General features: G+C 53.7%; 14 protein-coding genes across 14 annotated transcripts; 7 read left to right on the top strand and 7 right to left on the bottom strand.

Annotated features, from left to right (window-relative positions):
- Nucleotides 1–300: 300 nt before the first annotated feature.
- Nucleotides 301–1,659, bottom strand: BO86DRAFT_454161 (cytochrome P450; the record flags this gene model as incomplete). Its single annotated transcript, XM_025677040.1, has 1 exon — nucleotides 301–1,659. The coding sequence occupies one exon, from the start codon at nucleotides 1,657–1,659 to the stop codon at nucleotides 301–303; it is 1,359 nt and encodes a 452-aa protein (XP_025530514.1).
- A 668-nt stretch (nucleotides 1,660–2,327) lies between these two features.
- BO86DRAFT_386719 (uncharacterized protein) lies at nucleotides 2,328–3,200 on the top strand. The gene is made up of 2 exons (XM_025671414.1): nucleotides 2,328–2,827; nucleotides 2,886–3,200. The coding sequence occupies exons 1-2, from the start codon at nucleotides 2,371–2,373 to the stop codon at nucleotides 3,005–3,007; spliced, it is 579 nt and encodes a 192-aa protein (XP_025530513.1). The 5' UTR covers nucleotides 2,328–2,370; the 3' UTR covers nucleotides 3,008–3,200.
- A 155-nt stretch (nucleotides 3,201–3,355) lies between these two features.
- Nucleotides 3,356–4,117, bottom strand: BO86DRAFT_396871 (uncharacterized protein; the record flags this gene model as incomplete). The annotated part of the gene is made up of 3 exons (XM_025673443.1): nucleotides 3,356–3,693; nucleotides 3,767–3,926; nucleotides 4,070–4,117. The coding sequence occupies 3 exons, from the start codon at nucleotides 4,115–4,117 to the stop codon at nucleotides 3,356–3,358; spliced, it is 546 nt and encodes a 181-aa protein (XP_025530512.1).
- A 933-nt stretch (nucleotides 4,118–5,050) lies between these two features.
- BO86DRAFT_376817 (zinc-binding alcohol dehydrogenase family protein) lies at nucleotides 5,051–6,124 on the bottom strand (the record flags this gene model as incomplete). Its single annotated transcript, XM_025670554.1, has 1 exon — nucleotides 5,051–6,124. One exon carries the CDS (start codon nucleotides 6,122–6,124, stop codon nucleotides 5,051–5,053), a length of 1,074 nt encoding a protein of 357 aa, XP_025530511.1.
- A 2,298-nt stretch (nucleotides 6,125–8,422) lies between these two features.
- On the top strand, nucleotides 8,423–9,512 carry BO86DRAFT_446166 (NAD(P)-binding protein). Its single transcript, XM_025676498.1, has 2 exons — nucleotides 8,423–8,854; nucleotides 8,914–9,512. Exons 1-2 carry the CDS (start codon nucleotides 8,440–8,442, stop codon nucleotides 9,483–9,485), a joined length of 987 nt encoding a protein of 328 aa, XP_025530510.1. The 5' UTR covers nucleotides 8,423–8,439; the 3' UTR covers nucleotides 9,486–9,512.
- A 1,666-nt stretch (nucleotides 9,513–11,178) lies between these two features.
- BO86DRAFT_376815 (uncharacterized protein) lies at nucleotides 11,179–12,066 on the top strand (the record flags this gene model as incomplete). The annotated part of the gene is made up of 2 exons (XM_025670553.1): nucleotides 11,179–11,915; nucleotides 11,994–12,066. 2 exons carry the CDS (start codon nucleotides 11,179–11,181, stop codon nucleotides 12,064–12,066), a joined length of 810 nt encoding a protein of 269 aa, XP_025530509.1.
- Nucleotides 12,067–12,594: 528 nt separating this feature from the next.
- Nucleotides 12,595–13,254, bottom strand: BO86DRAFT_416648 (uncharacterized protein; the record flags this gene model as incomplete). The annotated part of the gene is made up of 4 exons (XM_025674985.1): nucleotides 12,595–12,663; nucleotides 12,726–12,778; nucleotides 12,818–13,178; nucleotides 13,249–13,254. The coding sequence occupies 4 exons, from the start codon at nucleotides 13,252–13,254 to the stop codon at nucleotides 12,595–12,597; spliced, it is 489 nt and encodes a 162-aa protein (XP_025530508.1).
- Nucleotides 13,255–13,594: 340 nt separating this feature from the next.
- Nucleotides 13,595–14,497, bottom strand: BO86DRAFT_306556 (NmrA-like family protein; the record flags this gene model as incomplete). The annotated part of the gene is made up of 2 exons (XM_025667702.1): nucleotides 13,595–13,697; nucleotides 13,761–14,497. The coding sequence occupies 2 exons, from the start codon at nucleotides 14,495–14,497 to the stop codon at nucleotides 13,595–13,597; spliced, it is 840 nt and encodes a 279-aa protein (XP_025530507.1).
- A 333-nt stretch (nucleotides 14,498–14,830) lies between these two features.
- Nucleotides 14,831–15,953, top strand: BO86DRAFT_396865 (DUF1772 domain-containing protein; the record flags this gene model as incomplete). The annotated part of the gene is made up of 3 exons (XM_025673442.1): nucleotides 14,831–14,888; nucleotides 14,961–15,316; nucleotides 15,657–15,953. The coding sequence occupies 3 exons, from the start codon at nucleotides 14,831–14,833 to the stop codon at nucleotides 15,951–15,953; spliced, it is 711 nt and encodes a 236-aa protein (XP_025530506.1).
- Nucleotides 15,954–17,106: 1,153 nt separating this feature from the next.
- Nucleotides 17,107–18,024, top strand: BO86DRAFT_306028 (short chain dehydrogenase; the record flags this gene model as incomplete). The annotated part of the gene is made up of 1 exon (XM_025667676.1): nucleotides 17,107–18,024. One exon carries the CDS (start codon nucleotides 17,107–17,109, stop codon nucleotides 18,022–18,024), a length of 918 nt encoding a protein of 305 aa, XP_025530505.1.
- Nucleotides 18,025–18,883: 859 nt separating this feature from the next.
- Nucleotides 18,884–19,888, top strand: BO86DRAFT_441467 (uncharacterized protein; the record flags this gene model as incomplete). Its single annotated transcript, XM_025676265.1, has 3 exons — nucleotides 18,884–18,996; nucleotides 19,109–19,227; nucleotides 19,295–19,888. The coding sequence occupies 3 exons, from the start codon at nucleotides 18,884–18,886 to the stop codon at nucleotides 19,837–19,839; spliced, it is 777 nt and encodes a 258-aa protein (XP_025530504.1). The 3' UTR covers nucleotides 19,840–19,888.
- A 139-nt stretch (nucleotides 19,889–20,027) lies between these two features.
- BO86DRAFT_441465 (short-chain dehydrogenase/reductase) lies at nucleotides 20,028–21,168 on the bottom strand (the record flags this gene model as incomplete). The annotated part of the gene is made up of 2 exons (XM_025676264.1): nucleotides 20,028–20,795; nucleotides 20,886–21,168. Coding segments are annotated over 2 exons (960 nt in total), but the record flags the coding sequence as incomplete, so codon positions are not given.
- A 62-nt stretch (nucleotides 21,169–21,230) lies between these two features.
- On the top strand, nucleotides 21,231–24,121 carry BO86DRAFT_416644 (uncharacterized protein; the record flags this gene model as incomplete). The annotated part of the gene is made up of 3 exons (XM_025674984.1): nucleotides 21,231–21,233; nucleotides 21,355–21,383; nucleotides 22,408–24,121. 3 exons carry the CDS (start codon nucleotides 21,231–21,233, stop codon nucleotides 24,119–24,121), a joined length of 1,746 nt encoding a protein of 581 aa, XP_025530502.1.
- Nucleotides 24,122–24,271: 150 nt separating this feature from the next.
- Nucleotides 24,272–25,873, bottom strand: BO86DRAFT_306335 (polysaccharide lyase family 1 protein; the record flags this gene model as incomplete). The annotated part of the gene is made up of 6 exons (XM_025667691.1): nucleotides 24,272–24,610; nucleotides 24,679–24,912; nucleotides 25,030–25,126; nucleotides 25,175–25,300; nucleotides 25,356–25,499; nucleotides 25,674–25,873. 6 exons carry the CDS (start codon nucleotides 25,871–25,873, stop codon nucleotides 24,272–24,274), a joined length of 1,140 nt encoding a protein of 379 aa, XP_025530501.1.
- Between the last annotated feature and the right edge of the window lie 483 nt (nucleotides 25,874–26,356).

Below are 26,356 nucleotides of genomic sequence, written 5' to 3'. Positions count from 1 at the left end.
TTCTGGCCGCGTTCAGGCCACACGCCGGAAGGTTAGTAGTTGGGTGGGTAACCACCCTTCTGTTGTATGTTTTTATCCGCATATTCTTTTCTCTTCCACTTCTTGATACAATTTTCAGCATTAGTAGGTCCTCTTTCCATAAAGTATACATAACTAAAATATCAGACATCTAAAGTAGGCTTAACAGAATAGGTGTAATCTCCATCCAAATTACCTACATGTGTATATGTCTACATATACAACCAAGAAAACACCACTATGAAGCCTCAACTTCTCCACATAGCCATATATCCATAAAACCTAAACTACCGTGCAGTTCAAAGCCCGCACCGAAAAAGCCAGCGACGCCGTTGGCTCCGAAACCGGGCCCAGCCTCTTCCGCACGGCCGCCACGTTCGTCACCTCCAAGTCGGCCTCGAGCACCAGCACCGCCAACAACACCTTTGCCTGCTGCATCACATAGCCGCTGCACGGGCAGCGTCGGGGGCCAGTCAAGAATGGCAAGTATTTGCACTCGCCTTCGAGCACATGCCCGCGCAGCCCCTCCCACCGCTCCGGCCGAAACACCTCGGCGTCCGCGCCCCAGACCTGCGAGTCCCGATGCAGCATGTCGAGGGAGACGGCCGCGCGCGCATCCACGGGCAGCACGACGCCGGTGCCGGATCGGGTCTTCAAGCCCACGGCGCAATCGATGGCGCGGGCCGTGGTGGGGATGGGCGGGTACAGCCGCAGGACTTCGTTGACCACCGCGTCGAGGTAGGGCAGCTGTGACAGAAGCTGCGGCGTCGGGCGATGGCGCCATGGGTTGTGTCGCAGCTCGGCACGCAGCCTCTGCATCATGTCGGGGTGCAGCGAGAGCTCCCGCAGCGTCCACAGGAGAAGCAGCGTGGGCGCCGGGAACCCATGCGAGAAGATCTGCCTGGCGTGCGAAAGGACATCCGGGGTGATGGGCTGGCCCGCCGTGCCGCCCGTTTCCTTGGAGATCCGCCGCAGGAAACTCATCTCCTCGCCGGCCGGGGGCGGGGCTTCGGGGTTGAGGAGGTCGGAGTGGTCCTGCAGCAGTTGCAGGACGATCCGGTCGATCGTTGCGTGCAGGGTGTTCTCGCGGGGGTCGGGGGCCTCGAAGGGCTTCCCGCAGGCGAGATTCATGAGGATATGCTGCAAGGGGTAGGACATGCTCGCGGCCATCTGCACGTACTGGTGGAACGGCGCCATCCACTCGGGGGTTCCGGTGTACTGCCAGGCGTTTTCTAGGCCGAGCTCTAGACACCACACCGTGTCCAGGGCGTAGTTCTGGAGGTAGAGCTGCAGGTTGTCGCCCGTGCCCGCCTGCAGAAGTGCTTGGACGTGGCGCCGCGCGATCGCAACGAGCTTCGGGTGGAACACTTCCAGCGGCGGTCGGTTGTGAAAGCCACGCAGCATATCCGCATGCCACTGCCTGGCAACCTCACCGTCGGCGGTGATCAGTGCATCGCGAACAATGCGCTTGCCGGTGCCAAAGGGGCCTTTGGTCTGGCTTCCACACCGGCTGATGGAGTCAGCATTCTGGACGAAAAGCTGCCGGATCAGGACCGGATCACGAAGGTAGACTATAGGCAGGCCCCCGATCAGGGTCCAGGAGATCCCTTCCTCCGCTGCGCCGTCAAAAAAGGCACCCATGGATGTGTGGTAAAAATCATGGGACCATCGCTCCGACAAGAGGCCCAGGGTGGGAAAGCAGGAGATGTACGGGACGTCGGGCAGAGGGTTGACCCAGCAGCCAAAGATGGTGCGGAGCGCAGCCGCAAGCGTCGGTAGCATTGTCTTTGCCGCGACTCTGACGATGTAAGAAGTAGGCTAGATGGAACTGCAATCCATCCTAGTTTATAAATCTGCAATAAGGCTGGAAAAGTCAGGAGGGAATGTCATCTGCGAGGCATTGCATCTGTGCAACCTTTGATCTTGTTTATTCTGATTTAAAGTTTTATTTTGAGTAAGCCCAAAGCTTAAAAACTTGAAGTTTCGACACTTATTACCGGCTCTGTGCCCAGTGTCAGCCCATCGGGACAGGTTGGACTGCACCATGGCTTGCATTGTTGGATAGGTTTTGTTGGAGTTGATGGTCGCACTTTGGCACCTTGGCAGTTGCAGGTGGGCCATGACCAGCCACAAGCCTTCCCTCTATCCGGCCTTTACTTTAAATGGACTAACTCACTTAATGCCAGGTGCCAGGTGGAGGGTGCTTGCACAAATGACAAATGAGCGGCTGTTGGTAGAATCACGTGAAACTGACACTGATTCATTGTTATCACCAAGCTCAACCCGGTTCGCAATCTTGTCCTTTGCTCATCGTTCACTCACCCTCCAGATCTTCCTCGCCCGCCATCTACAATGATGCAATCCAGACTCTTGACAGGGCTCTTAGTCGCCTCTCTCCTATCTATTCCTTGGCGGGTCTCGAACACTCGCACTGTCACCACCGAGATCCCCGCGTCAGCCAACCCGGATACCATCCGCCAGCTGCTCCAAAATCAGCCACTCTTCATCAAGTTGAATCCGGTGGTCACTGGCATGAGCCTCGCGCCCACCGCACCCACGCGGTACAAGGACGAGTGGCTCCAGACCGCGGAGGCGGGACCCCCGATCCAAACATACATCCTTAGCCAAGTGATCACGATGGTGCCAGGCACGAGCGGATGGGGACAAAAGCATATCCAGTTCGAAACCTGGCTACGAGACACCCCGACCGGAGTCAAGACCCGAGCGGACGCTCCTTTTGGTGTGTCGGTGGCAAGCCACTGGGCAGTCGAGCCGACCGCGTTGTTGCCCGACCCCAAAGATCCACAAGGTAAGAGAGAAAGAGCACCGACAGGGCAAAGAAGTTCGGACATTGACGCGAAGAATAGATTGGCGGATCACGGTGCAGAGAAGAATCTCATGTGTATGGTGGATGATGCCTTTTGTGGCCTACACCTACGACGAGGTCCATGCCAGCGTCATCCGTGATTTCATTGAGCTTGCCAGCTGATCAGCCGGCCACCACGTTGTGCCTGTGGCTGGAGCTCCTGTAGAATGGTACAGTATCTTCCTCACGACCGTCAACTTGGATGTTGCGTTGGAGACAATACAGGCGGTATACGCGGGTGGGTAGAGAGGGCGCACATGGACGGCTGTATATGCTCAACATGAACCTTAGATTTGTGTGCAGAACTCGATTGGGAAATCAAGCGCTCTTCCATTTCTACGTACTATGATTTAATCCATCATTAGGTAAAGAATAATCCACGTATGAGACAGCCAAACCAAGGCTGTGCAGCATCGGCGCAATATCCCCCCTCTCCAGAGCGTATACAGCCGATCAGCATACCCCAAAACCTCAGAGTTTGATTCCCCAGTACTGCCTGGTCCGCGCGACACACTGCTCAACCGAGATCGCAGGCTCGGATTCCACCTGAATATTGCCTTCACCGACCCTCACCCATCGGGCCGGATTATATGCGGGGACGTACAGCATTTCATGGTCCGGCCCACAGACATCACACAGATCCAGAGTCCCCAGGCGCAACCGATCCAAGCAAGCACGGTCAAATCGGACACTCTGACATGCGTTGCAGACAAAGAAGCCGTTTGCGTCCGACCAGGTGGTCCCGCACTTTCCATCGCACTGCGCCTGAAGTGGGCCCTCGAGATTCTCATTCTCGACATCGTCATCTCCTGTGGCACCGCATAGAGTGGGAAATCAATCAGCTCTGACTGACCACGCTAGGTCCCTGTGCGGGGATCTCACCCAACAGTCCAACACAGGTCAACGTCTTGTTCATCCCAGCCTTGAGTTCTTGGTATTTGGCATTCGTATCGTTTGCCTCGTCTTGCTTGGTGCGAATCTGGTCGAGAATCTCCTCGATGGTGTATGTGTCGGGAACAGTCTTGAGATCAACGTTGGTGGTCTACATAGAACGAGGTGCAGACCCGGTCCCATGCCTCCTGCAAGCTATACTCATCCTGCGTTCGACTGCGAGATCGTCATCGTGCTTGTTTTACGACGTAGCATTGCCGCGCAAATGACCAAGCCTATCTCTCCGCCGCACACGGTGACAATGTTGCGCCTGATCTGCTGGCCCTGAGTTGCGGTTGCCATCCGGGGTGCATCGCCCGTGTTCGCTCTCCTCTTTCTCGCTGCGGTTTATGGTTATATTGTAGACGCGCGTCCGTTCGCGTCGCAAATTTCAACTAGGCCTTCTGGTTTCCGAAAATATTATATGCGAAAACGACTAGAACAGTAGAGTGGGGGTTGAGAAAGATATAAGTCAGTAGCCACCCTGCAAAACTAAATCTGCCGGTAGGATAACAAGAATCGGGGGAATCGAACCTCGATAAAAACCCCAACAACCCCAATAAAAACGAATAATGAAGGTAATCTTTGGTAAGGAACTCTAATAGTAATGCCCTCGGCCTTCTGAAAACCCAAATATCCCAATATAGAGGGCTTAAACAATCCCGTGATTATCTAAGGCAGCTGGAGAGCTTTGTGAGAGGAAAGAGGGGGAAGGGGATGGACATGGATAGGTATAATCTGGGAAGCTTAAAAAAGCAGAGCAGACGGGCGGGGATAGTTACAGAGAGTCTTATAAGCGGTCACTGCTGCGGTAAGAATACTTGGTAAGGGAATTTGTTCTTGCAGAGTGGCCACTATATCCTTCTGTAGTTGGGATTGAATGCTTGGAGTCGAACCTAAGCTTCGACGCTGAATAAGCTCACTGGCTGTAGAAGGTGGAATGGGATGTACTGAGGTCTATCGATTGCCCAAGATAGTGGTTGGACTTCTTGGCTTGGAGCGCAAAGAGCCCACCGTAGCGATTGAAATGACGGGAGAGAGTCAGCAAGAGGTTGTGTTATGGTAATGAGGAAACTGTGCTTGAAATCCAATGTCCAAAAGCAATACGTTCGCAAGAGTCTGACAAATACCTTGCGAACCCCAGTACAATTGAACGAGAAGAAAGACGACAGCAAGATTTTAGAAAGCAAGTAGGCTCAACAAGGTCATTAGCGACTGGGAGTAGAGTCACATCAATCACGAAAACTCGACGACAAGCTTTGTACCTCGACCCTCTCCCTTGCGTAGTGTATCTAGACCTCCGAATATCTCATTGAAACCGCCCTTAAATGTGGTGATGGGTGGAGGCCTCAGCCTCAGGCTGGGCAAGCTACCATAAAACTTGCTGATGACCTCGCGGTCCGCCGGCTTCACCGGGAACACGGGGCCAAGGGGCGCCAACATCTGGAACTTGCGACCGAAGGCAGTGTAAACCATGAGGAACTCATAGGTCACGTTTTCCTTCTTCGGCTTTCCTTGATCAAGAAGCGTGATCACTTTGCCACCCTCGCGAAACACATCAGCGCAGAAGGCGGCAGAACTGCCTTCGGAAAAGCAGTCCAGAGCTTTAGTGAGGTTTGGATAGGCCTTCTGGATCTCGCCAATGGATGCAGATGTCCGATAGTCGTATACTGCATCGGCACCATAGCGCTTCGCGAGGTCGAAGGAGCGTGGCGAGGCCGTGACCACAACCGTGTATCCTGCTCTCTTGGCCAATTGGATGGCGAAGAGACCGACGTTCGAGCCTCCTGAATAGATGAGAATGGTCGGAGGGTCCCCTTGTTGAGCGCTGCGTCCGTTCTCAATATCCACCCAGTCAATGTCAAGGTACGAAAGGGCCAGCATCGCGGTGGCTGCGGGAACTCCGTAGGTGGTGGCTTCGCTCAGGGCCGTTTCGTCAGGCACCTTCCAGGCCAAGTCTCCATCGACTTTCAGGTACTCGGCGAATGAGCCAACGTCGGGATACAAGCCCCCGTGGACAAAGCCAGCGATTCGGTCTCCAACCTTCCAACGCTGTCCTGAGTTCTTGCCGACCCGAGCCACCTCGCCCGCATAGTCGCAGCCAATGACAGAATTGCGTGGGGAAACGAAATCGATGTCTTTGAAGTCGATGGGGTTCAGCGCGACAGCGCGCACCTTGACCAAGACCTCATCATCGGTGATGCTTGGGGTTGGGACATCTTTGATTTGCGCGCCCTGCCCAAGAGGACTACGGAGAGCAAGACTCAGTAGACGCTTAGGCAAGAATCGATGTGTGATGACCGCTTTCATTAGGGCGGGTGGTTTTGCAATGTTGTGATCTCAACAGGAAGACAGGAAGTAAGAAGTACTGAACGGATGGAGCACTCGTGCGCAATACTAAATCAAACTGAAACGCTTGCGGGGAAATACGCAAGAATTACTTGGAAGGTTGACTATATAGAAGGTCGAATGAACCTCAGGTCGACGGATGCAAGGTATAATCATCAAGTGATTAGCTCATAGTGGCTGGAACAGGAGCAAACTATTGTGAAGTTGTAACGCTTACAAACCACCACATCACAAAAACATGGATCCCGCTTTGAATCGCCGACCTGAAGAAAGGAGCCTGAGGCAAAAAGCCTTGTCCACGGCTATGGTAAACCCTCGTTGTTAGTGGATGTCATTGGCTTTGGTAAATGTTGACAAATTCAAGTGCAAGCGTCTCGACAAGACGAACCGCTGCTTCGGGCCGACGGTAAGTCAATTACAGCCACAGCTACCACAGCTATCGAAGAATTCTGCAACAGTGATTAGTGATATCCCCGATTTTCCAAGATTCGACCCCCAATTAGATCCTTCTTTAACCCCACTTTTTATCATTTAGTGGCTTTCTGCATACAGTTTGTTCCCGTAAAGCTTATAGAAATTACACGAAAATTATTGAAACAGAAATGGTAAAGACATTCGACTTCTCAAGTCGTTGGTATGCATAAGCTTATATGGTGTTTGCAGGTGGCTCGTTCGGATTGTAATTACGTTCCTACCGACTGTCTTGGGATCCGACAGGCGTCCACGGCGTTTCCCGATCGACCCATACGTTGGATATACTCCTGGAATCGGACGAACAGTTGTAACTTGCCCCGAAGGTCCAACCTTCGCCTCGGCATGTTCACTAATCACTGCCACCGTCTTCCCGCCCAACCCTAGATGATTACAAATGTGTTGTGAGAAAACAAGAGGGACTGCTTTGAATCCACAAAACGAAAAGTAAAAAAAAAAGAAAATCACGGCTTGGAATGCAAGAAAAGTTAAAAAGTGAGGACAAGTTGCACTAATCAACAGAGCAGGACATGGTCAAATAAGCAGGATTGTGGCTTGTACGGACTCGGCTTCCGCCGCACCGCCGATCTCTGTGCATGCCAAATGTGGCCACAGGTACGAATACGAGCCTAACCTTGCCCTGATACGGATTCATTATGGATCTCCTTCAACTTTAACAATCTTGACTAGTCGCCCTAGTCGCCATAGGCCCCAAGTAGCCTTTGGCGACGCTGGCTACCTATCTACCAACGATCAAGGCCGCTTGGTGCTGACACTCTAGGATGTTGGCGTAGAATGTACTTAGCTAGATCTAAACCAATCAAATAAACATGCATATCAGGAAAGTAGTTTAAGCTCCAATTCTGAGCAATCGAGACAAGTCGAAGATGGGCTATCGTACTTGATCCCCGGAACTGAGATTTATTTCTATTGAACTACACGTGAAGGACGTGTCGATCTGCCCGACTAAAAAGTCTCCCTAACGTTGTAAACCAGGTTGGCACCACTGACTTTGTTGGTCCTGAGCAGGTCTATTCCTTCCAAGACACTACGTCGACCATCCTTTCCAATCTTGGGCGGATGGGCCTTTGATCTTGCTGTTATCCAAAAGAGCATGAGCCAGCTGAGTGAACTTCTTGGCGTGCGCGAAATCCTCGGGCTCGGTGGGGTCACTAGAATTCAAACCAACACTGACGGTCTCACAAGGACATAATCGTCGGGAGCTTGGATATGGTACGGGAAATCACCAAGCCTGCAGTCTGAGGTTTGGTAACGATAACGGCCCTCTGAGTAGACATGATTGCGGTAATGATATGAAAAGTAGTGATAACCATATACGTGTGTATAGAAGCCCATCATACAACACTGTGCCAAGGCTATCGAACAACAACTCCCCCAATCGTCGGATGGGATCTTGTTGGTAATCAATGCCATGGATGACAAATTCTCACCTATATGGGTCCTCCTTGTATCCATGACGCCTTTCACCGACTTGAATACAGTAGAATATTTTCTGGACGGTTCCATGTTACAGGGATCGGGGATTACGTGACTACGACCATGGAGCGGATGATGTGTAATGTATGAGGTCCTTATCTCTTTGCTCATGACTTGGATACTGGTGATGGGCCATCAGGCTCGATATGAGCCGGTGGAAAGTCACGGCATCATCATATCGGATGTTTTCGTACCCGCATCCGGTGACAGGAATGAATGATCGATTTACTCTCATGCTATAAAGATTGCCCAACTACCAGTTCAAAATAAATCATAATCCAGATTCACCATCAAAGTACCATTCCATCATGCCTGCTCCGTTGATTTTCATAACCGGTGCTACCGGTTTTATTGGCAGTGCCACGGCTGTTCACGCTCTCAAGTCCGGATACCGACTTCGAATTGTCGTTCGCCGAAAGTCCGAGAAACTTGAATCATTGTTGTCAGAGTACCGCGAGCAACTGGAATTTGTCATCGTTCCAGATCTCACGGAGGAGGCTGCGTTTCGAGGGAAGCTTGATGGAGTGGACTATGTCCTCCACCTAGCGTCGCCTCTTGCCAACGGCACCGACAAGGAAGCTTTTTTTCCCCCCGCAGTGAAAGGAACACTGGCCGTACTCAAGGAGGCAGCTAAGGTTCCAGGCATCAAGAAGGTGGTGGTCACTTCATCTATCGCCTCCTTGATTCCTCTTACTGGACTTCCCGACGGTGGGCTCATTAGAGGTATGTTTAATGAACATAAGCTAAGGCTCCTATCCCTGCCATGCTAACATCAGCCACAGAGGATAACGACTGGGATTTCGCCGTGGATGCCACAGCAGATTTTGTTGATCCCAGTAATCCCGCGGCAACACCGATGACTCTGTACCGAGCGTCCAAGCTGCTTGCGAACAACGCGACATGGGAATTTTGGAGGACAGAAAACCCGCAGTACTCACTGGTGACTCTTCATCCGTCCTTTGTCTTCGGGCACAATCTCGTGCAATCTGCCGCCAAGGAGATTGAAGCAGGATCCAATGGAATCATCTGGGGTAGTGTGATGGGCGGCGTCCCACTTGGAGGCATCACGGGTGTGCACGTCCAAAATGTTGCCGAGGCCCACATCAAGGCGTTAGACCCGAAGATCAAGAATGGTACCAAGTACCTGCTCTCTGGACCGCCAACAACATGGAAAGAGGTCGCTCGAATTGCGCACGAGTTCTACCCCAATGTTGGTGTCAAGCTTACAGAGCGCGCTGAAGGTGCCTCTGTGCCGACTGATACCACCAAAGCCGAAGTTGAACTGGGAATGCAATGGCGGTCTTGGGAGGAGATGGTGCGCAACGTGATGGACCAGCAATTGGGCTTCCTTTAAGACCGAGCCATGAAGAGCCTGGAACTGAACTAGATATTGACTTTCTGAAAACACTATCCTGTGTATTCTGTTATTTGTCTCTTCAATTATTGGATTTCTTATTCCATTCTGAGGTTAGACTTACCCTAAGTCCAATCCGTAGGCGAAAGTAACAGATTTATGTAAGGGCCCTACCAACCCTTCCAACCCTCGCGACTCTTCACAAAGGAATACCATATATTAGTCCTGAGGCACCAACCATATGACAGCTAAGCGAGCAGGCCGCAGCCACCCACAAAGGAGCAACGGCCTTGCGAATTAGGCAGATTAACAACAACACCGTAAGGCAATACATTGGCACCTTTGGTCTCGAGAGTCATTTGTTCATCAAATTATTTCACCATTCTAGCCGTTATAAGGCCTCTAAAATTATTTTTTCATCTAGCTTATATTATATAGAATGTGTGATACTACTTACAACTATAGTAGCAGATTTGAACAGTTAGTTGAAAATATATGAAATTGTGTGAATAAAGAATCAAGTACTGTAGTATAGGATATTCCTAGTACACCTCAAAAGTCTAGCTAGATAACAATTACGCTCGGAATACATTTGCGATGGCTGGGCCACAGCTGACCCCTAGATAGACAAGCCGGGGGCTTTAAGGAACAGCCGCCGACCTCGATGCTACGCCCAGTTCGAGGAGCCGACCGTCGTGGGTCTATAGCCCTGGCAGACTGTGGAGGCAGTTATCAGCGGCAAGCACTTCCGTATTGCAGGCACTCCCTGTAAGCAGTTCCCCAGTGGTGAGGTCACAGGCTTTATCGTTGAAAGCGAGTCTTTCGGGGTGAGTGACGACAGCCTCCCGAATGTGGTCTACTTCTCTGGCGATACTGCGTAGATCGACGAGCTGGCCCGTATCCGGGAAAAGTGGCATGTTGCAGTCGCGGTGCTGAATACGGGAAACACCTTATTTCCGACTCCCAAGGGGATGATGCAAATCACTTTTAACGGACAGCAGGCCGCGCATCGGATGCGAGTGTTTGGAGTGGATGCAATGGTGCCGATTCACTTTGAATCTTGGGAGCATTTTACAGAGCATCAGGCGGACTTGCGAAGGGTCTTGGAGGGAGACAAGGTTAACAAGAGGGTACACTGGCTGAAGCCAGGGGTGGAGATGAAGGCTCTCTAGACGCTTTGCGTCTACCAACGTGGGTATTCTAGATGCGACTACAGAAATCGAATATAAAAGGATGATAGAAGTAGAGCGTGTCTTGTCACTTAGTCGTTCTTGGCTATTGTTCTAGGCAGAGCAGCCCATGTGCTGGGCCTTGGGTTATGGGCAGTACCCTTTCGGCTGAAAACTAAAGGCAGGCCCGGAATAGCAACATACAAGCGTGCCATTTCTTTGTGATTACTAGCTGGAGGCCATGTGCGGTATATCAGTTGGACTTGAAACAAGGGATAAAGGTATATACTTGGTCTCGATCATAACAATGATTGAAAGGGTTCATGTTGGTGCTCTTTCATTCAAACAATGCCATTGTTGTCTTCTCACAAAGTACTGACCGGTACAATGACTTTCCGTGGCCTATAAAGGAGCACAACGCCCGCCTCTTGTCTCCTCAAATATAATATCCTAAGATTATCAGCTATTGTCACCACTTTATCTATAACCGAATTACGAACCCACGATTCCAGCACCCTGCCAAAATGCCCCACCAATTCGAATCCGGCCACGTGCTCGTCGCGCCCATTGACCTCGAAAGCCGAAAGACCCCCGAGGAGAGAGCCAGTGAGAGCGCCGCCATCCTCAAACACCCCCGCCACGCAGAGAGTATCCACTGGCGCGGATGCCTGAACAAGTCCGTCGACCTGGTCGAGCAGGTTACCCGGTACCTGCACGCCCACGGCATGACCTTCTTCGTGGTATGCTGCGCGTACTGGCACCTCGAGAACCAATGGAAGATGTTGGTGGACTTCGGCAAGACGGGCCTCCCGGCGGCGGCGCGCGGGGAGATCCTCGCGCGGTTCCTGGGACCGGAAACGCCGCTGGAGATCGACCTGGCGCTGGAGTTGCGCAAGGAGGCGCGGGCCGGGGAGCGGGCAATTGCGCACTGGGAGCGCAGGCGCGTATACTCTTATAGGACGCGGCTGGTGATGGGGGGGGGGGGGCGCGCTCGTGTGGTCGAGCGCGACGGCGAGGTTTTACTGAGGACACGGGAGTTGGAGAGCGAGTCGCCTGAGGGCTCCGCGACGGGGTCGATGGCCAAGTGGCTCCGCGCCTTCTGGCCCCCGAGCATGCGCAGGAAGAACAACTCCGGTTTGCCGCTGGAGGTGGCCTGGGCGAAGATGAGGCTGCCGGGCAAGATAAAGAACCTCCTGACCGATCTGCCCGCGTTGGATGAACCAGTTAGGTTTATTCCTGAGCTGGAATCCCGCCGCAGAAGGTAAGGCTGGGTGCCTTTCTTATTCTCTGTCAATTTATTCTGTGATTGTAATCTTGATGTGCAATTGTGATAATCCAGCACCCCCAGCATTTTCTCACAACAAACCGTACGCGCGCTCGACCCGTTGCAGCCCCGCGGCATCCTCCCCTGAACTGGTGGACACACTGCTCCGGCTCGAGCGCACCACGCCCGGATGCACCCACAGACCGTACCTCACACGGAGGCTGCGAGTTTCGCGGGTTTTGCGGTATTTGCTGCTTCTGATCTTAGCCAATGGTTTGCAGCGATCATACGCTTTTGATACTTTTCAGACATCATGCCCGTCATGGGCCTCCCAAGCCGAAGGGAAATGTGATAGACAAGCTCTAGCTTGGTCTCCTTACGTCTGGGACCCCGATTTCTCGCCCCGCGCAGAACGAATCATATTTAGAACATGATATCACCTTTTCCAAGTTCTAGACACACAGGCACGCGGTTGCCTACATCCACAAGCTTGGAACTTCACAAGTCCCTGCTCATTCAATTCTAAATTTAGCGCAAATCTTCTATTTCAATCACCTCTCAAGAGTCACCACATGCCGTGATGGTAGACCTATCGTCGTGGCTTGTTTGTTGTAGCCACACTGCGAGTCCCTGCTTGCTCATTGCGTCACGTTGGACGCGGTGCAATGCCCCCAAGTTATGTCTTGCCTGTTTGGCCTTCATCCTGATTAGCCACCAGCCGAGCCTCCTCCTGATTCTGAATATCCTGCTCCCCGGATAAATAGTCAGCTCCCTCCTCATCTACAACTGCGCCGACCCCAGACCCACCTCGATAGCAGGCACCGCCGAGTGCCACGCGGCAACCAACATCCCCTGGAGCGCTACATCCCCCCGGACCTCCTAAACAGTCGTCTGCACACTTGCCCCCCGGAACCGCGAGGCTTTCGCTACGCCGTGCATGCCGAAATCCATGTCGATGTGGTGGCGCATGAGCTCGGGGTACTTGACGAAGGCGATCAGGCTCTGATGGCAGCATGTGCGATAGTATCCGATGCTGCCCAGGAGAAAGCCCAGGCAGGAGCCGCCCAGGAACCCCACCGCACCGGCCGTGCAGGCGTAGCCCAGCACCGTCGCCCCGAACAGGCCGATGATCGCCGCCGTCGAGCTCCCCGCCAGCAGGCACTGGAACATGAATAAGCCTCGGCCGCTGGGCTTAGTCAACCCGCCCACGGCGCGCAGCGCTTGGCCCAGTGAGCTGACGGTCTGCGCTGGTGTCTCGCCCTGGAAGTTGAGATGTGAGGCGGCTCTAGTACGGGGGTGGGGGGGTGGGATCATGAGGGGGGATACTTACCTGCATGTCTGGGGGTGGGGGATTTCGATAGATGAAATCTGAGTGGAGCTCGGGAATGTCGCTGGGTGGGAAGGTGAGATCCGAGGAATAAACGCATCATTATGGGTAGGTCACATACACAGTCTGGCTATACCCACATACGGCGGAAAGGGGGACCGTGCAAGCGTAATTGAACTAGGTGGAATAGCGGTTAAAAGACGTGTCTGTATGTGCTAATTTACCGCTGTATATCTACAATCTATACTATGTGAGCATCGGATCGCAGCGACTGGCTCATTGTACTGTACAGGGAGCACCCCATGTATTCCACGCTGAAATAGAAGCTCTTCCGATCGGTGGTACTCTATTACAAAAACTTGGCCAGGTTGTTCTCTACCCACTGCTGCAAGCGCTGCGGAGGATGATGGGCATAGGTCATTATGTTATCGCGTGCAGTGAGTGCTTCGGGGCTTTCCAGGTACGACCCAGCGCGATCAATCACGTTGTGAAGGTGCCACTGGATCATAGTGGACGGCATGCCGGCGGCCTCGAGGTGCGCGACAGCCTCTTCCCGAGTGATAGCAGTGACTTGGACCTCCTTGCCCAGAGCATGGCCCACGATTCCTACCGCTTCCCTCATCGTCATCCGCTCAGGCCCAAGAAGCCGCACGATCTGTTCCTGGGCGCCATTGACCAGGATCGTCCCCGCGACATGGCCGATGTCCTCCGATGAGATAAAGTCAAACGTGGCATCGGGGTTCGGCAGTCCCACTTGTCCCCGTAGAATGGCCTGCTTCTCGTGCAGAAGATTGCTGGCGTAGAATGCAGGCCGCACCGTCACGTAGCCAGAGCTCCCATAGATCTCCTCCAGCGCGATTTCCACCTGGGCATGCTCCCAGGGGACGATATCGGAGGGATCCACCTCATGGATGTCGGTCAGGATAATGAAACTGCTGAGGAAGACAATAAACTCCACCCCGGCCTCTTTGAGTGCTCGAAGCGCGGCCCTCATGAAGTCCGGCCCGTCGAAGATTCCGTACAGAAAGGCAGCCTGCGCGCCAGCCTGGCGAACCGCAGTCCGCAGCGTATCGGGCTGGGTCAAATCGGCTTGGTATTTCTGGAACGGGAGGTGGTCGAGTTTAGGAATTGGCTTGGAGGTATTCCGCGTCGCCAGCGACACGGTGGCTCCGTGCTGATGGGCTTGCAGGGCGGCGGCAGAGCCCACGTCGCCGGTAGCACCAAAGATGATCACGTTGTTGTACTTGGGCATTGTGAACGATGATTCGGAATCGAAGAAATTGAGTCTCGCTGGCGCTTCCCAACAGATGATCAGGCAGGATGATAATGCTACATCTATTCGTTCTGATGTCAACTCACCTTGTTTTTGTAGTAGTCACTAAACGGATAATCAAGCCAGCCCTAAACCCGGTCGGGTTTTGGAAACTTCGATCTGCGTCCGTGACCCGAGCCGGTCCGCGCAGGATTCAGGTTTGCCATCCACAGCTGGACTTTAAATGGGCATGAAAAAGAATTGCTTTCTCTTGATGATTTACGATCAGTAAATTATTCGGTTAGTCCTCATTCCAAGCGCCTATTGTGTAAGATGAGTCCTTTGTCGCTAGTTCATGCCACCGGGATCATTTCTTCCTCCCTTGCGGCCGGTAAGTTGAGCCTACCCCGAGCCTAATCTCTGAACAGAATCCAACTAAGACTCACCCACCTTCTCTTAAAAGGCACGATCTTCACTTCCTCGCTCGCCGGTGTCAGCACGGCCCAGCTCGCCGTTCACGATTCTCCGCGGCTGGCCGCTCAGCAATGGGTCCATGTCCACCGAAGATGCCACAACATAGGCACCCCGTTGGTCGTGCTATCAGCAGTCTGCTTTGGATGGGTGACCGCGCAAAAGCAGAGCCACTCCCTTCTGGCGGCCGCGACCGCATGCATGGGCATCGTACCTTACACGCTTGTGGCTCTGAAGGGGCCGGAGACGGTTCTCTTCGCGGCTGCCGATCCTGAGCACAAGGTTGGGTCGGCATATTCGACTCGAGATATAGGAGCAGCGCTCACCAGTTGGGGAACGCTGAATATGGTGCGGACCATTTTTCCTTTGCTAGGAAGCGTTCTGGCGATTAGCCTGTGTTTTTGATCACAGTTTTTGGGTTGCATAAGAACAACCCTGTTACAGTTGCTGCCTGTACAGTGCTCATACGTAGAGTTGAACATCACTTGAACTTGTAATCAAATTGGCGTATCTGTCTGCGATAATAGAAACATGGGATTGCTTTTTGGTACATGAGACCATTACGAGTCATAGAGGATGCTCCTTTCCTTCTCTTCACTGGTGTAAGAGTTCGAGGTAACGACCTTGCTTGATACCCCGATATTCGTTCTTGCCCTGGAGCTTCCGCCCACGTTGATCATCTGAGCAGATTCCTACAATCCACTGCCCTTGGTTACAAGCTAAGAGCTTAGGCTGGGAGTTTTCCTTACGATACACGGCGGCGGCCGTGTTGACGCTCGGCATCGTGCCGTATACTATCCTCACAATGCGGCCGACCAACAATGCTCTTATCGCCCTGGCACAATCCCCAAAAGATCTGGCCGCGGCGGACGAGACGAAAAGCCGGGATTTGCTCGCAAAACGGACCTCGTTGAATGGCATCCGTGGCCTGCTGCCTCTTGCTGGGGCGATGCTGGGTATGGCTGCGGCCTGGATTTCGGGTTGAGGGTATGATATGTTGGATGTCGGAGTTCTCACTTTGGATCTGTAATTCGAGAAGGACAAATGTACGGTCGTAAGCAAAGAGCACGGTTGATTGTTTGTCTATGCGACATTCCTGATCCAGTAAACCTGTCAACTACAGAATTTATTTTGGGCATCTATTGAGACCTTTGTGTCTCTGAACTGCTAAATCTAGCTAGGAACATGACACTCGGACCCCGTGAAGCAGAGATATACAAGAGCAAGGGGCCTGGTTTCAAGAGAGCTGCCCCGGATCCTTCAAGGTGATCACGGCTTATATTTCAAGTATTGCGAATGTCCTCATTACGCCGTACCTAGATAACTGAGGTGGCGAACTCAGCTCGCTATCATCAATCACCGCCCGTTCCGTCACTTGCATCAATTCACATCAGGAGGACTCTGAGGTTTATTAGCAAAACACACTCGAAGGATGAGATGAAGACCGACAGATCTGAACTTGTCAAGACTCCACTGATAATCGTCACAGACCTCACCACTGGATCCAAGTACACGAGGTCTGAAATCCGTGAGCATTGACGTCATAGATTACTGTTTGTCTTGGTGATTGCCTTAGCATGGACGTATCGACGTCGAGGGGTTCGTTAGGTCAGAAGAGCTTTGCTGACCAGCAACTTCGGAATCGACACCAAGACCATGAGTCCAGACTCGAGGCCCACCAGCCCTGCATCCTGATCCTGCTTAGAAGATAAGGTTACCCGTGTGGATGACGGGCCAGCAACCAATGACAGACAACAAGTGGAACTTGAAAAAATATAAATGCAGGTGGATGACGGATTTTAAACCAATCAGAGGTATTTCCCATGGAAACAATCGACTAGGAGTTAAGGTACTGTACCTAGCTGCCTAGTAAGGAACCCAACTCTGATCAAAGTCTGAGGTTGGTGTCGAGAGTGAGGTGGACTATATATTGTACAGTACCCATGCGAATCCCGTCGAGAACCGCCGAAATAATTGTTAGGCAAACGGTTCTTTTTTTTTTTTTTTTTTTTTCGACACCAGCGTATGTCGCCAGGCCTACCCATTGGACTTCACTACCTCCAACTTTATAGCATTTTTTTGGGCATGAAGTACGTTTGCACCACCAACTCCCAATCTACTACCCATCAAAGCCTGCTATGCCTACATTCCGAAGTCAAGACATCCCTGATCTCCACGGCCAGGTCATCATCGTCACCGGGGGTAATGTAGGGCTCGGGTACGAGACCATCCGCCAGCTCAGCGAGCACCACCCAGCTAGGATCTATCTCGCGGCGCGATCCCGCAGCAAGGCCGAGCAAGCCATTGCAGACCTTGCCAAAGCCAACCCCAATTCCGCAAGCATTATCCGTTTCCTCCCGCTCGATCTTGCCTCCTTCGACAGCGTCAAAGCCGCAGCTGCAGACTTCCTCCGTCAAGAGTCCCGCCTCGACCTGCTAGTCAACAATGCCGGAATCATGATGACTCCGGAAGGTCTGACGCAGGACGGCTACGAGATCCAGTTCGGGACCAACGTCCTCGGTCCCGCGCTATTCACACAGCTTCTCCTCCCCACCCTCCGTTCAACCACAACTCTAAACCCCCAGACCCGGATGGTAACGCTCTCCTCGGCGGCCCACGCGCGGGCACCCAGCGACGTCTACAACTTCGACGAGCTTCGCACGACCGCCCCCAACCGACATACCACGGAGCGCTACACGACCTCCAAGCTCGCCAACTTGCATTACGCGAGAGCCTTGGCTGAGAGGGAGACGGTGGTGAAAATCATCCCCGTGCACCCGGGCATGGTCGCGACGAATTTGCACCATGCCTCCACGGGGACCTTCCTCAAGCCCTTCCTCTCTGCTGCGGTTTGCTTGGCAGCGACCCCAGTCGAGAAAGGCGCGCTCTCGCAGATCTTTGCGGCGGTGAGCCCGGAGGCGAAACATGGGCAGTACTATGGGCCCATCGGGAAGGCAGAAGCCGGGTCTAAACTCAGTCAGAACCATGACCTTCAGGAGGAGTTGTTCAGATGGGTACAAGGGGAGCTTGTCGGGCATGTTGACACCATTTGGTAAAGAAAGCGTCATGCTGCGTTTTGATTCTATTGCTGTGCTTGTCCTTTTTCCTGTCAGTGTTGCGATTTTTCCGTGTCTTTGTAATGACAGTCGATCGCACTGCGGTCTCATTTCCACATTCGGATTATTCTCGGACAGCCTTTCTCAACAATGTGGCCCAAAGCGAGAAGATATATATAAATGCTGAAAAAACCTTTGATACCAACGCTGATGTTCCAAAGCATAAGTCTGCCTCTGTATTTCACACTGCGATTGACTAAATCTCAAACTTCTGCTAGACCAACCCCTCACTCAACGCCCACAGCTTTTCCGCAAAGTGCCCGCTCTTCGCAAAACCCGCGACATTCTCATCATCCACCCGACAGTCCGCAGTGTACACCCCGATGAAGAGCCAAATATGACACTCTGTCCTCGAAAACTACTCTTTCCGGCCAATATCATCAGAACACAGGCTCTTGTGGGGACACCCGACATATACCTAGTCTAGGCACTTCTCAACGATTGGCTATATGATCATCATCCCGGATCTCGGAGTCGGAAAACCTTCAAGTTAGACCCGCTTGCCAGGGACGGACGCTGCTCCGATTGGCTTGTGGTCAAGTCGGAGTTAATCATCCCATGAGCTTAAGTCCGGATGACGGGATATCAGCCAATCATCAACCTCTCACTCTTGGATCAGTCATCGATTTCAAGGTTGAGTCTTCAATCGTTTCGCCCCTTCATCACAGCAGTCCTCTTCTCCATCCACCTGCAGACAAAGACTTCCACTTAATTGTCCACCACTTCAACTGCACGAATCATAGCCCGCATAGCCCCAACCCTCGTGCCACGCTCAACTGGACGCCAGTGCATCGTCTAAATGTCCTCCTCGCAGGAGCGGATTCGCCGCCTCGACGAGGATTGGTCTGGGATCACCGATCCCGCTCTTCGCAAGAAGCTGCAAAACAAACTCAACCAACGTGCTTTGCGTAGGTATCTCGAAGATTCACTTCCCCACTCATCTGAGCTCGGTCTTTGAGTGTTCAGATCCACAATAACTCGTGTCGGGCTGAAAACAACCACAGCACACTAACGGCCTCAATAGGCGCGCGGAGACGCCAAGACCGGCAACAGGCTCTGCGCCTGCAGCAGGCCAAAGAGAAGAGCCAGGCTGCCTTGCCCCGGTCATATGCTCTCATACTCCCTCGACTGGAGCCGTCCCAGGTCGAGAACAAGATATTGAGTCTGCGACGACCACACAAACAACCCACCACACTCGTCGAGGCCGTAGCATTGATGGATCGCTTCAACGCAGCAGCATATGCCAGATACCATGCCGCCGATCCCTGCCTGGACCATCTCTTTACGCTTTCCAAGTTCAATGTGCTGCGTGCCTTCGTGGATAACATGGCGGCCCTGAGGCTAAGCATTGAGGCCATGGGAGATGACGTTATCTCCCCGTTCAATATGAATTCCCCAGGAAACCCCAGCCGACAAGGCCTTCCGGCGAGTCTTTTCCCCACCTCAACGCAATGCACAATCTCCCACCATCCCTGGCTGGATTGTTTCCCATTCCCGCGCATGCGGGATAATCTGGTCAAGGCCGCGGACTCGTTTAATGATTGCGAGCTGTGCACCGATATCGTGGACCCCACCAATGGCGATATCGGGATGATGGTGTGGGGAGACCCCTGGCTACCGCAGAGCTGGGAGGTGTCGCAGTTGTTTGTGGCCAAGTGGGCGTGGGTGATCGAGGGGTGCCCCGAGATAATCGTGCATAGCAATTATTGGAGGGCTAGACGGGGGCTCGGGAGGCTTAAGGTAGGCGCCGTGTGAAATCCTCTATGATGTATTCCTCGCCTCTCTCCGGTAACGGTCAAGCTGGCACTGCATAATACACTATACACTATAATCACGCATGACTACGACTATGATACCTGGATTGTTTTGGTGTACCCGTAATGTCCCAACGATCAACCCACTATGAGTCGGGTTCATCACATCCATTCATACTGCGTTACTCACCACCATGCTACATACACAAGACAACATTCCCGCGAAGGAACGCCGTTATAGGAACAAATCTTCTGAGGAGTTTGACATCCAGCCCCGGATCTAGTTTTGTTCCCTACCGCGCACCGCAGCAAAGGTATCGAGCGTATGCGTCCAGATCAAATCTCTCACCCCTTCCACCCGATACCGCTGCATAAGATCACTGGGTCGATATGTCTCCCCGGTGGAATCCAGCCGATAAAACCCACTCCCAGCAGTCCCATCCGACCCCTGCGCCACCTCACGCCCACCATCCCCCACAAAGCCCCGCGACGGAAACCGCAAAGTCGTCGCCGCGAACAAATGCCTCTCCCCGCTCTCATCCAGCGGCGTCTCCCACGGCTTGGCCAGCACCATCAACGCCGCAAGCGCACATTTCGTGACGGGGCCGAAGTCCCGACCGAGCCGCGTGCGCACCAGTCCCGGGAACGAGTGAACAAACGAAACCCGCGGATACGCGGCCGCGAGATGCTCCATCGAGACGGAGGTCATGGCTATGGCGTGTTTCGCGCAGTTGCGCAGCGAGTAGTGGGTTTGGAGGGCAAGATCGTCCAGCTGGAGGGCTGCTTCGCGGCCGGCTTCGAGGACGGAGACGACGCGGGAGAGGGGCGGTCGGGCTCCGGTTGCTGGTGGCGTGGGGGCATCACCGGCTCTCTGCAGCTGCGGGAGGAGGTTGGCGATGAAGCGCATGCGCGCGTAGTAGTGGAGGCTGAGCTTTTTGTCGAGGCCTTCGGCGGTTTCTGTCGCGGATGACAACCATGAGGTTAGGGTCGGGGTCGGGGTTTGCCCTAAGGGGGAGGGGATGGGATGGGATGAAATGGGATGCGTACCGTCCCGCCCGTTCATCGTCCCCACGCCCGGACTTAGGAAGAGGATGTTGACTTTGTCTTCTTGCTGTTGGATGGCTCTGCATGCCTCGTCGACTTCGCGTAACAGGGAGACATCGGACTTGATGAAAGTGATCTGCGCGTCCGGGTTGAGTTGTTGCAGTTCCCCGATGATTTGGTGCGCTCGGGCCTGGTCGCGGCCGATGAGGTACGCCCGCGAGGCCTGCGTGCTGCGGATGAAGGCGCGGGCAGTCGATTCGCCGATTCCGCTGGTTCCGCCGACTGTATCGTGTCTTGTAAGTGGATTGTATGTGAAGAGTGTAGATAAAGAAAATCATGCAAGATGACATGGCAGTCGGTGATGGCTGGGTTCACTCACCAAACACAGCGACCAGGCCTGATCCGTAGAGACCAGTGATGGCGGAGTTATTTTCTCGTACGGTAGCAATTGAGACCATATTTTCTGTGGAAGGATCCTAATCAGTCTGAAAGATCAGATGGGTGGAACAGGAGCTTTTAACAGCTATGTATTCAAACGAGCAATGGGATCTGAATCAAAACCATATGTTTTATAGGGTACCGCATTGCGTGGCTTAGATGCTACAATATGATTGGTGAATAAAGCGTCATCCAGGGGCATTAGCGCAAAAAAATCCATGCTATGTGGGATATCCACTTTTATCTCCGTTTCTGCAAGACACATCATGGATCATGGGCCTGACGAGTCTGGGCCTATCCCAGTTCAACAAAAGGTGCGGTATCTTGGTACTGTGAACTCTCTACGTAGGCAGGGTCGTAGATTAGATAGCAGTCATATGCAAACAACCTTATTGGGGACGTCCAGCCATTGTCTTCTTTCAGGCGCGCTTGCAACTGGCCTAATTCCTCGCTATACTTGCCCGTCTCGCTTAAGAACGAGCTAGGGAGGAAGTTGAGGCCGTGAAGAACTGATATCGCGGTTGAGATGTGGGTGAAGGCTAGGCTGGTCTTTGGTTCATTCACTAGTCCGGGCAAACCGATATGGATGGAGATCTGCTACTGAACTCAGGATAGATACAGTCGGTGTCTCACAATGTGGGAATCAATCAAAATGATTGTGGCCTGATTCGATCAAGAATCCACATTGTTAATGTTCGCGGCATCCCACCGACGCGAATCCTCACAATTTGCCACACGCCCTGCGTTCCTCCATTTACACGGGGAAATAGAAGCCGGTATCCCACACTCAGCTGTTTCCTCACCGTGGCGACTTACCGTGAACAGCTTAAAGACTGCCAGGTTACTGTATTTGGTTGCCCGAGAAGGCCGGCGGTTGTGAATAATCAACGTTCGGCATCCCACTCGTACCCGCGATCGCCGACCCCTCAGGCCGTGGTATAAATCCAGGGTTCAGAGGCCGGTCGATAGAGAATACTGCAGACACACAACTCTCCAATCAAGGGCATAGCTGGTCTGTAGCCGCATCATGTCGTAAGCTGCATCTCCCTACCACTTTCTAAACCTCTATCTAACGCACTCCATCCAGGGAACAACGCATCAACCCTTACGATACACCTTACTTTGACCTTGGCTCTCATGGCCGCAACGTGACAACGACCTCGAAAGAAGCACAAACATGGTTTAATCGAGGACTAGTATGGGCATTCTCGTTCAACGTTGGCGAAGCCGGCAAATGCTTCGAGCAAGCCGCGCAGCACGACCCCAAGTGCGCCATGGCGTACTGGGGAATCGCCTACGCCGCCGGGCCCAACTACAACAAAGCGTACAAATTCTTCGACCGGCAGGACCTCCACTCATCGATTGAGAGAGCGAACACCGCCTTGACGCGTGCCATGCAGCTAACATCTGAAACGACCCCCGTCGAGGGGGCGCTCATCAGAGCTCTGACGGCGCGCTTTCCACCATCCGATCAGATCCCCAATGACTTCAGCTCCCTGGACCGCGCATACGCGGACGCCATGCGTCCCGTCTACCACCAATTCTCCAACGATTCCGACATCGCAGCCATCTTCGCCGACGCACTGATGTGCATGACGCCCCGCGGGCTGTGGGACCTAGACACCGGCGAACCCACCGGCGAGCACACCGTCGAAGCCCGGCGGATCATCGAGGAGGGAATGCAGACCCCCGAGGGCCGTCACCACCCGGCGCTCTGCCACCTGCAAATCCACGTCATGGAGATGTCGCCGTACCCGGAGCTGGCCCTCCCCGCCGCAGACCGGCTGCGGTTCCTCGTCCCCGACGGCTCGCACATGCTGCACATGCCCACGCACATCGACGCGGCCGTCGGCGACTACCGTCGCGCCGTGGACTCCAACCACCTCGCCACCCTGGCCGACGACAAATATTTCGGCTCCGAGAGCCTCTCGCTGCTCCCCGGCGGGTCGCTGAGCTACGTCGGCTACCGCGTGCACTACATCTGCGCCAAGCTGTACGCGGCGATGATGTCCGGCCGCTTCGTCGACGCCATGTCCGCAGCGGAGAAGCTCGAAGCGGTGATCGACAAGAACCTCCTCTCGATCGAAAGCCCCCCGGTGGCGGATGCCGTAGAGAGCTTCGTCGCGAGCAAGGCGCACGTGCTTATCCGCTTCGGGCGCTGGGAGGCGATCCTCGCGCTGCCCCTCCCGGCCAATCGCGAGCTCTACTGCGCCACGACCGCGGTAATCCTCTACGCCCGCGGCCTCGCGTTCAGCGCGCTCAGCCGCATCCCTGAAGCGGAGGTGGCGCAAAGGGAGTTCGAAGCGGCACGCGCCAAGGTCCCAGAGTCCCGGTTCAACAGCATTCCGTGCAAAGAGGTGGACGTCCTGCGCGTTGCCTCGGCTATGCTGACGGGCGAGCTGGAGTACCGCAAGGGGACCTACGAGGTCGCATTTGCGGCACTGAGGGAAGCCATCCGCCGGGAGGATGCGTTGCCCTACTCCGATCCCCCGCCGTGGATGCAACCTGTGCGCCATGCGTTGGGCGGTTTGCTGTTGGAGCAGGATCGGGTGGCAGAAGCGGAGGTCTTGTTCCGAGAGGATCTGGGGCTTGCCAAGGACTATCCGCGACGCAGAGCGAAGCTGAACAATGTGTGGGGGTTGCATGGGCTGTATGAGTGCTTTACGCGGCAGGGGAAAACTGACGAGGCGGCGTTTATCCAGTCGGCGCGGGATATTGCTGTCGCGACGGCTGATGTTCCGGTCAAGGCATCATGTTACTGTCGTGTGTCGGCGGTGGGAAAGAAGCAGTGTTGCATGTAGGATTTAGTTACTGGCCTTCCAGATGATAATGCCAAATGTGCATATGTACTATTCCTAGCTCGCTATCTTGCTGCTCTCTTTACAAAACCTCTCGAGAAATACTTTGCTACCATAAGTGGGTCTAGATATACCCCGGGGCTGGCTAATCGCTCAGAGATTGCCCTGTCCCGCATTGCTCGGCACGGTAGTCTGAATCGCCGTGTACGCCGACGCGGTCGCGATGTTCTTGCCTTCAAAGTCGACCAAGAAAGCAGTGTCCGACTGCGAGAAAGTGCCTGAGCTTCCAAACCCGTTGATCTGGCACGCGCGGCCAAGGTAGGTTGAGCAAACGGCGTTGGTCGTCGAGTCCGGGGAGGTGAACAGCTGTCCCGATACTGGCGATTCGACGGGAGTGTCGATGTTCTGGAAGACGTTGCCCTCGGCCAGCACGTAGCCTCCGCTACCAATCTCGAACGAGTGGCCGTCGGAGTCGTACCAGTAGTTGTTTACCTAGTAGCGGCTTGTTAGTGGTCTTTCTGGTTCTGCACAGTATTCAATTGGGGCAAAGCTTCGCTTACGGCGTGCAGAAGCGTGTTGCCCTGGACCTTGGGGCTCCGGCCGCTGAAATGATAGATGTAGTTCTTCTGCAGGGTGACCAGATCAGACGAGCCATCGAAATACAAACCCCAGTATGCGTAGCCATCACACGTTGCGCTGTAGCTGGTGACGCCGTCGAAGTACGAGTTGGAGATGGTCACGCGGTTGTCGGCGCTGGTGCCGAGGACGACGTGCTGACGGCCGATGCGGGCGGTCTAGTTTCTCGTTAGCTGTGCGAGAAGAGATGGCCATAGCCGCCCTGGGCGGTTTGGAATAGGTGAAATGAAACTTGAATGGAGGGAGGAATGAGACGGAGGCTGTGGGTGACATACCGTGACATGGTCGATCCAGACCATATCGGCGTCGTCGAGGGTGATGGCATCACCACCCCAAACGTATTTCTCGTTGATATCTGTAATAGCGATGTTCCTAGGTCAGGTTAGAAGAAGCCTCCGGCGCGAGACTACTGTGACAAACTGGATGATAATGTTGCTGGCACCGCTGACAATGCGAAGACCTTTGCCCTTGATAATACCGGTGGATCCGACGCCGATAAGAGTCTTGTCCGATGCGACGGTAATACCCAACACACCAGCGTTGTCGCTAAAATATCGTCAGCACTCAGGGATCGCGAATTGGCTACATGGTAGACACGTACTAGGTCACGGAGACAGTTGGAGCATCAGGCTCATAGTTTGTGCACCAGTCATTCTGGTTTATCGCGAGCTGGCATCCAGCTGCAGTTGTCCACGGGGCACATCCGGTGGCAGTGGTGGTGCCTTCGGTGCCAGTGAAATCAAATCTATGTCGGTTAGCTCATGAGTCTGTTGATATATGTGAATATGAACTCATTCATATGTCTGCGATGGGGCTATCCCCGCCGAGGGGCCAGTTAAGTGCCACCATGCCCTCCATCACCATGAATCTCGTTCAGGGGAGGCACAGTAGGTACTTAAAGTTAGGTAAATCCACTCACGTTTGCTGCAGAACAATGACTCGCGCCGAGGAGTCACCGAGGTACGAGACCAACTCGTCGGTCGTGGTAGGATAAACCGCAGTCGCACTACCACCACCGGTGACACCCTTCGCGAAGCCCTCTGCGGCACCGGAAACACTCACAGCTGTGGCGAGCCGGGCTGCAACGGCCAAAAGACTGAGAACAGTGGTCAATGCCATAGTGGAGGTCGTCAATAATGCTTGGCCGTGCTCTACTCTCAACTCGCCGAGTACAGCTCCTTTATGTGTTTTCCAACCCCACCGGTCAATATAGGGAATACTTGGCTAGTAGCACCTAAAGCATCTACTAGGACATAGAAAGCAGTGGGTCCGGCGACAAGTGATTAGAGAATGGTGGATTAGTGAATATCCGTGAATTGGAAACCATGTGGTGAAGTTCCTCAGCCGTGATTGATGGAGGCGCGCCACACAGTTTCCCGTCCTGTGCGGAGTACTTCCCGTGTGCTGAATGTGCCGGCTGGGGGCCAAGGTGTCAGTGCACCCACTAAGAAGCAAGGGAGCATGAAGAGAAGCGGGGCCAGCTCTAGGAGCCTAATGACTAGTGCCTTGTCAAATTGCATTAGACTGAAATGTCTGGGCGGTGTTCCGCAAAGACTGATTGACGGAGGGTTCGTCTCATCATTTCCGCCGTTTGCGGAGATT

This window comes from Aspergillus japonicus (genome assembly GCF_003184785.1).
Source record: "Aspergillus japonicus CBS 114.51 unplaced genomic scaffold BO86scaffold_8, whole genome shotgun sequence".
NCBI lineage: Eukaryota > Fungi > Ascomycota > Eurotiomycetes > Eurotiales > Aspergillaceae > Aspergillus > Aspergillus japonicus.
Note: the sequence above shows the minus strand (reverse complement) of the source record. Positions and strands in the feature narration are given on the sequence as shown.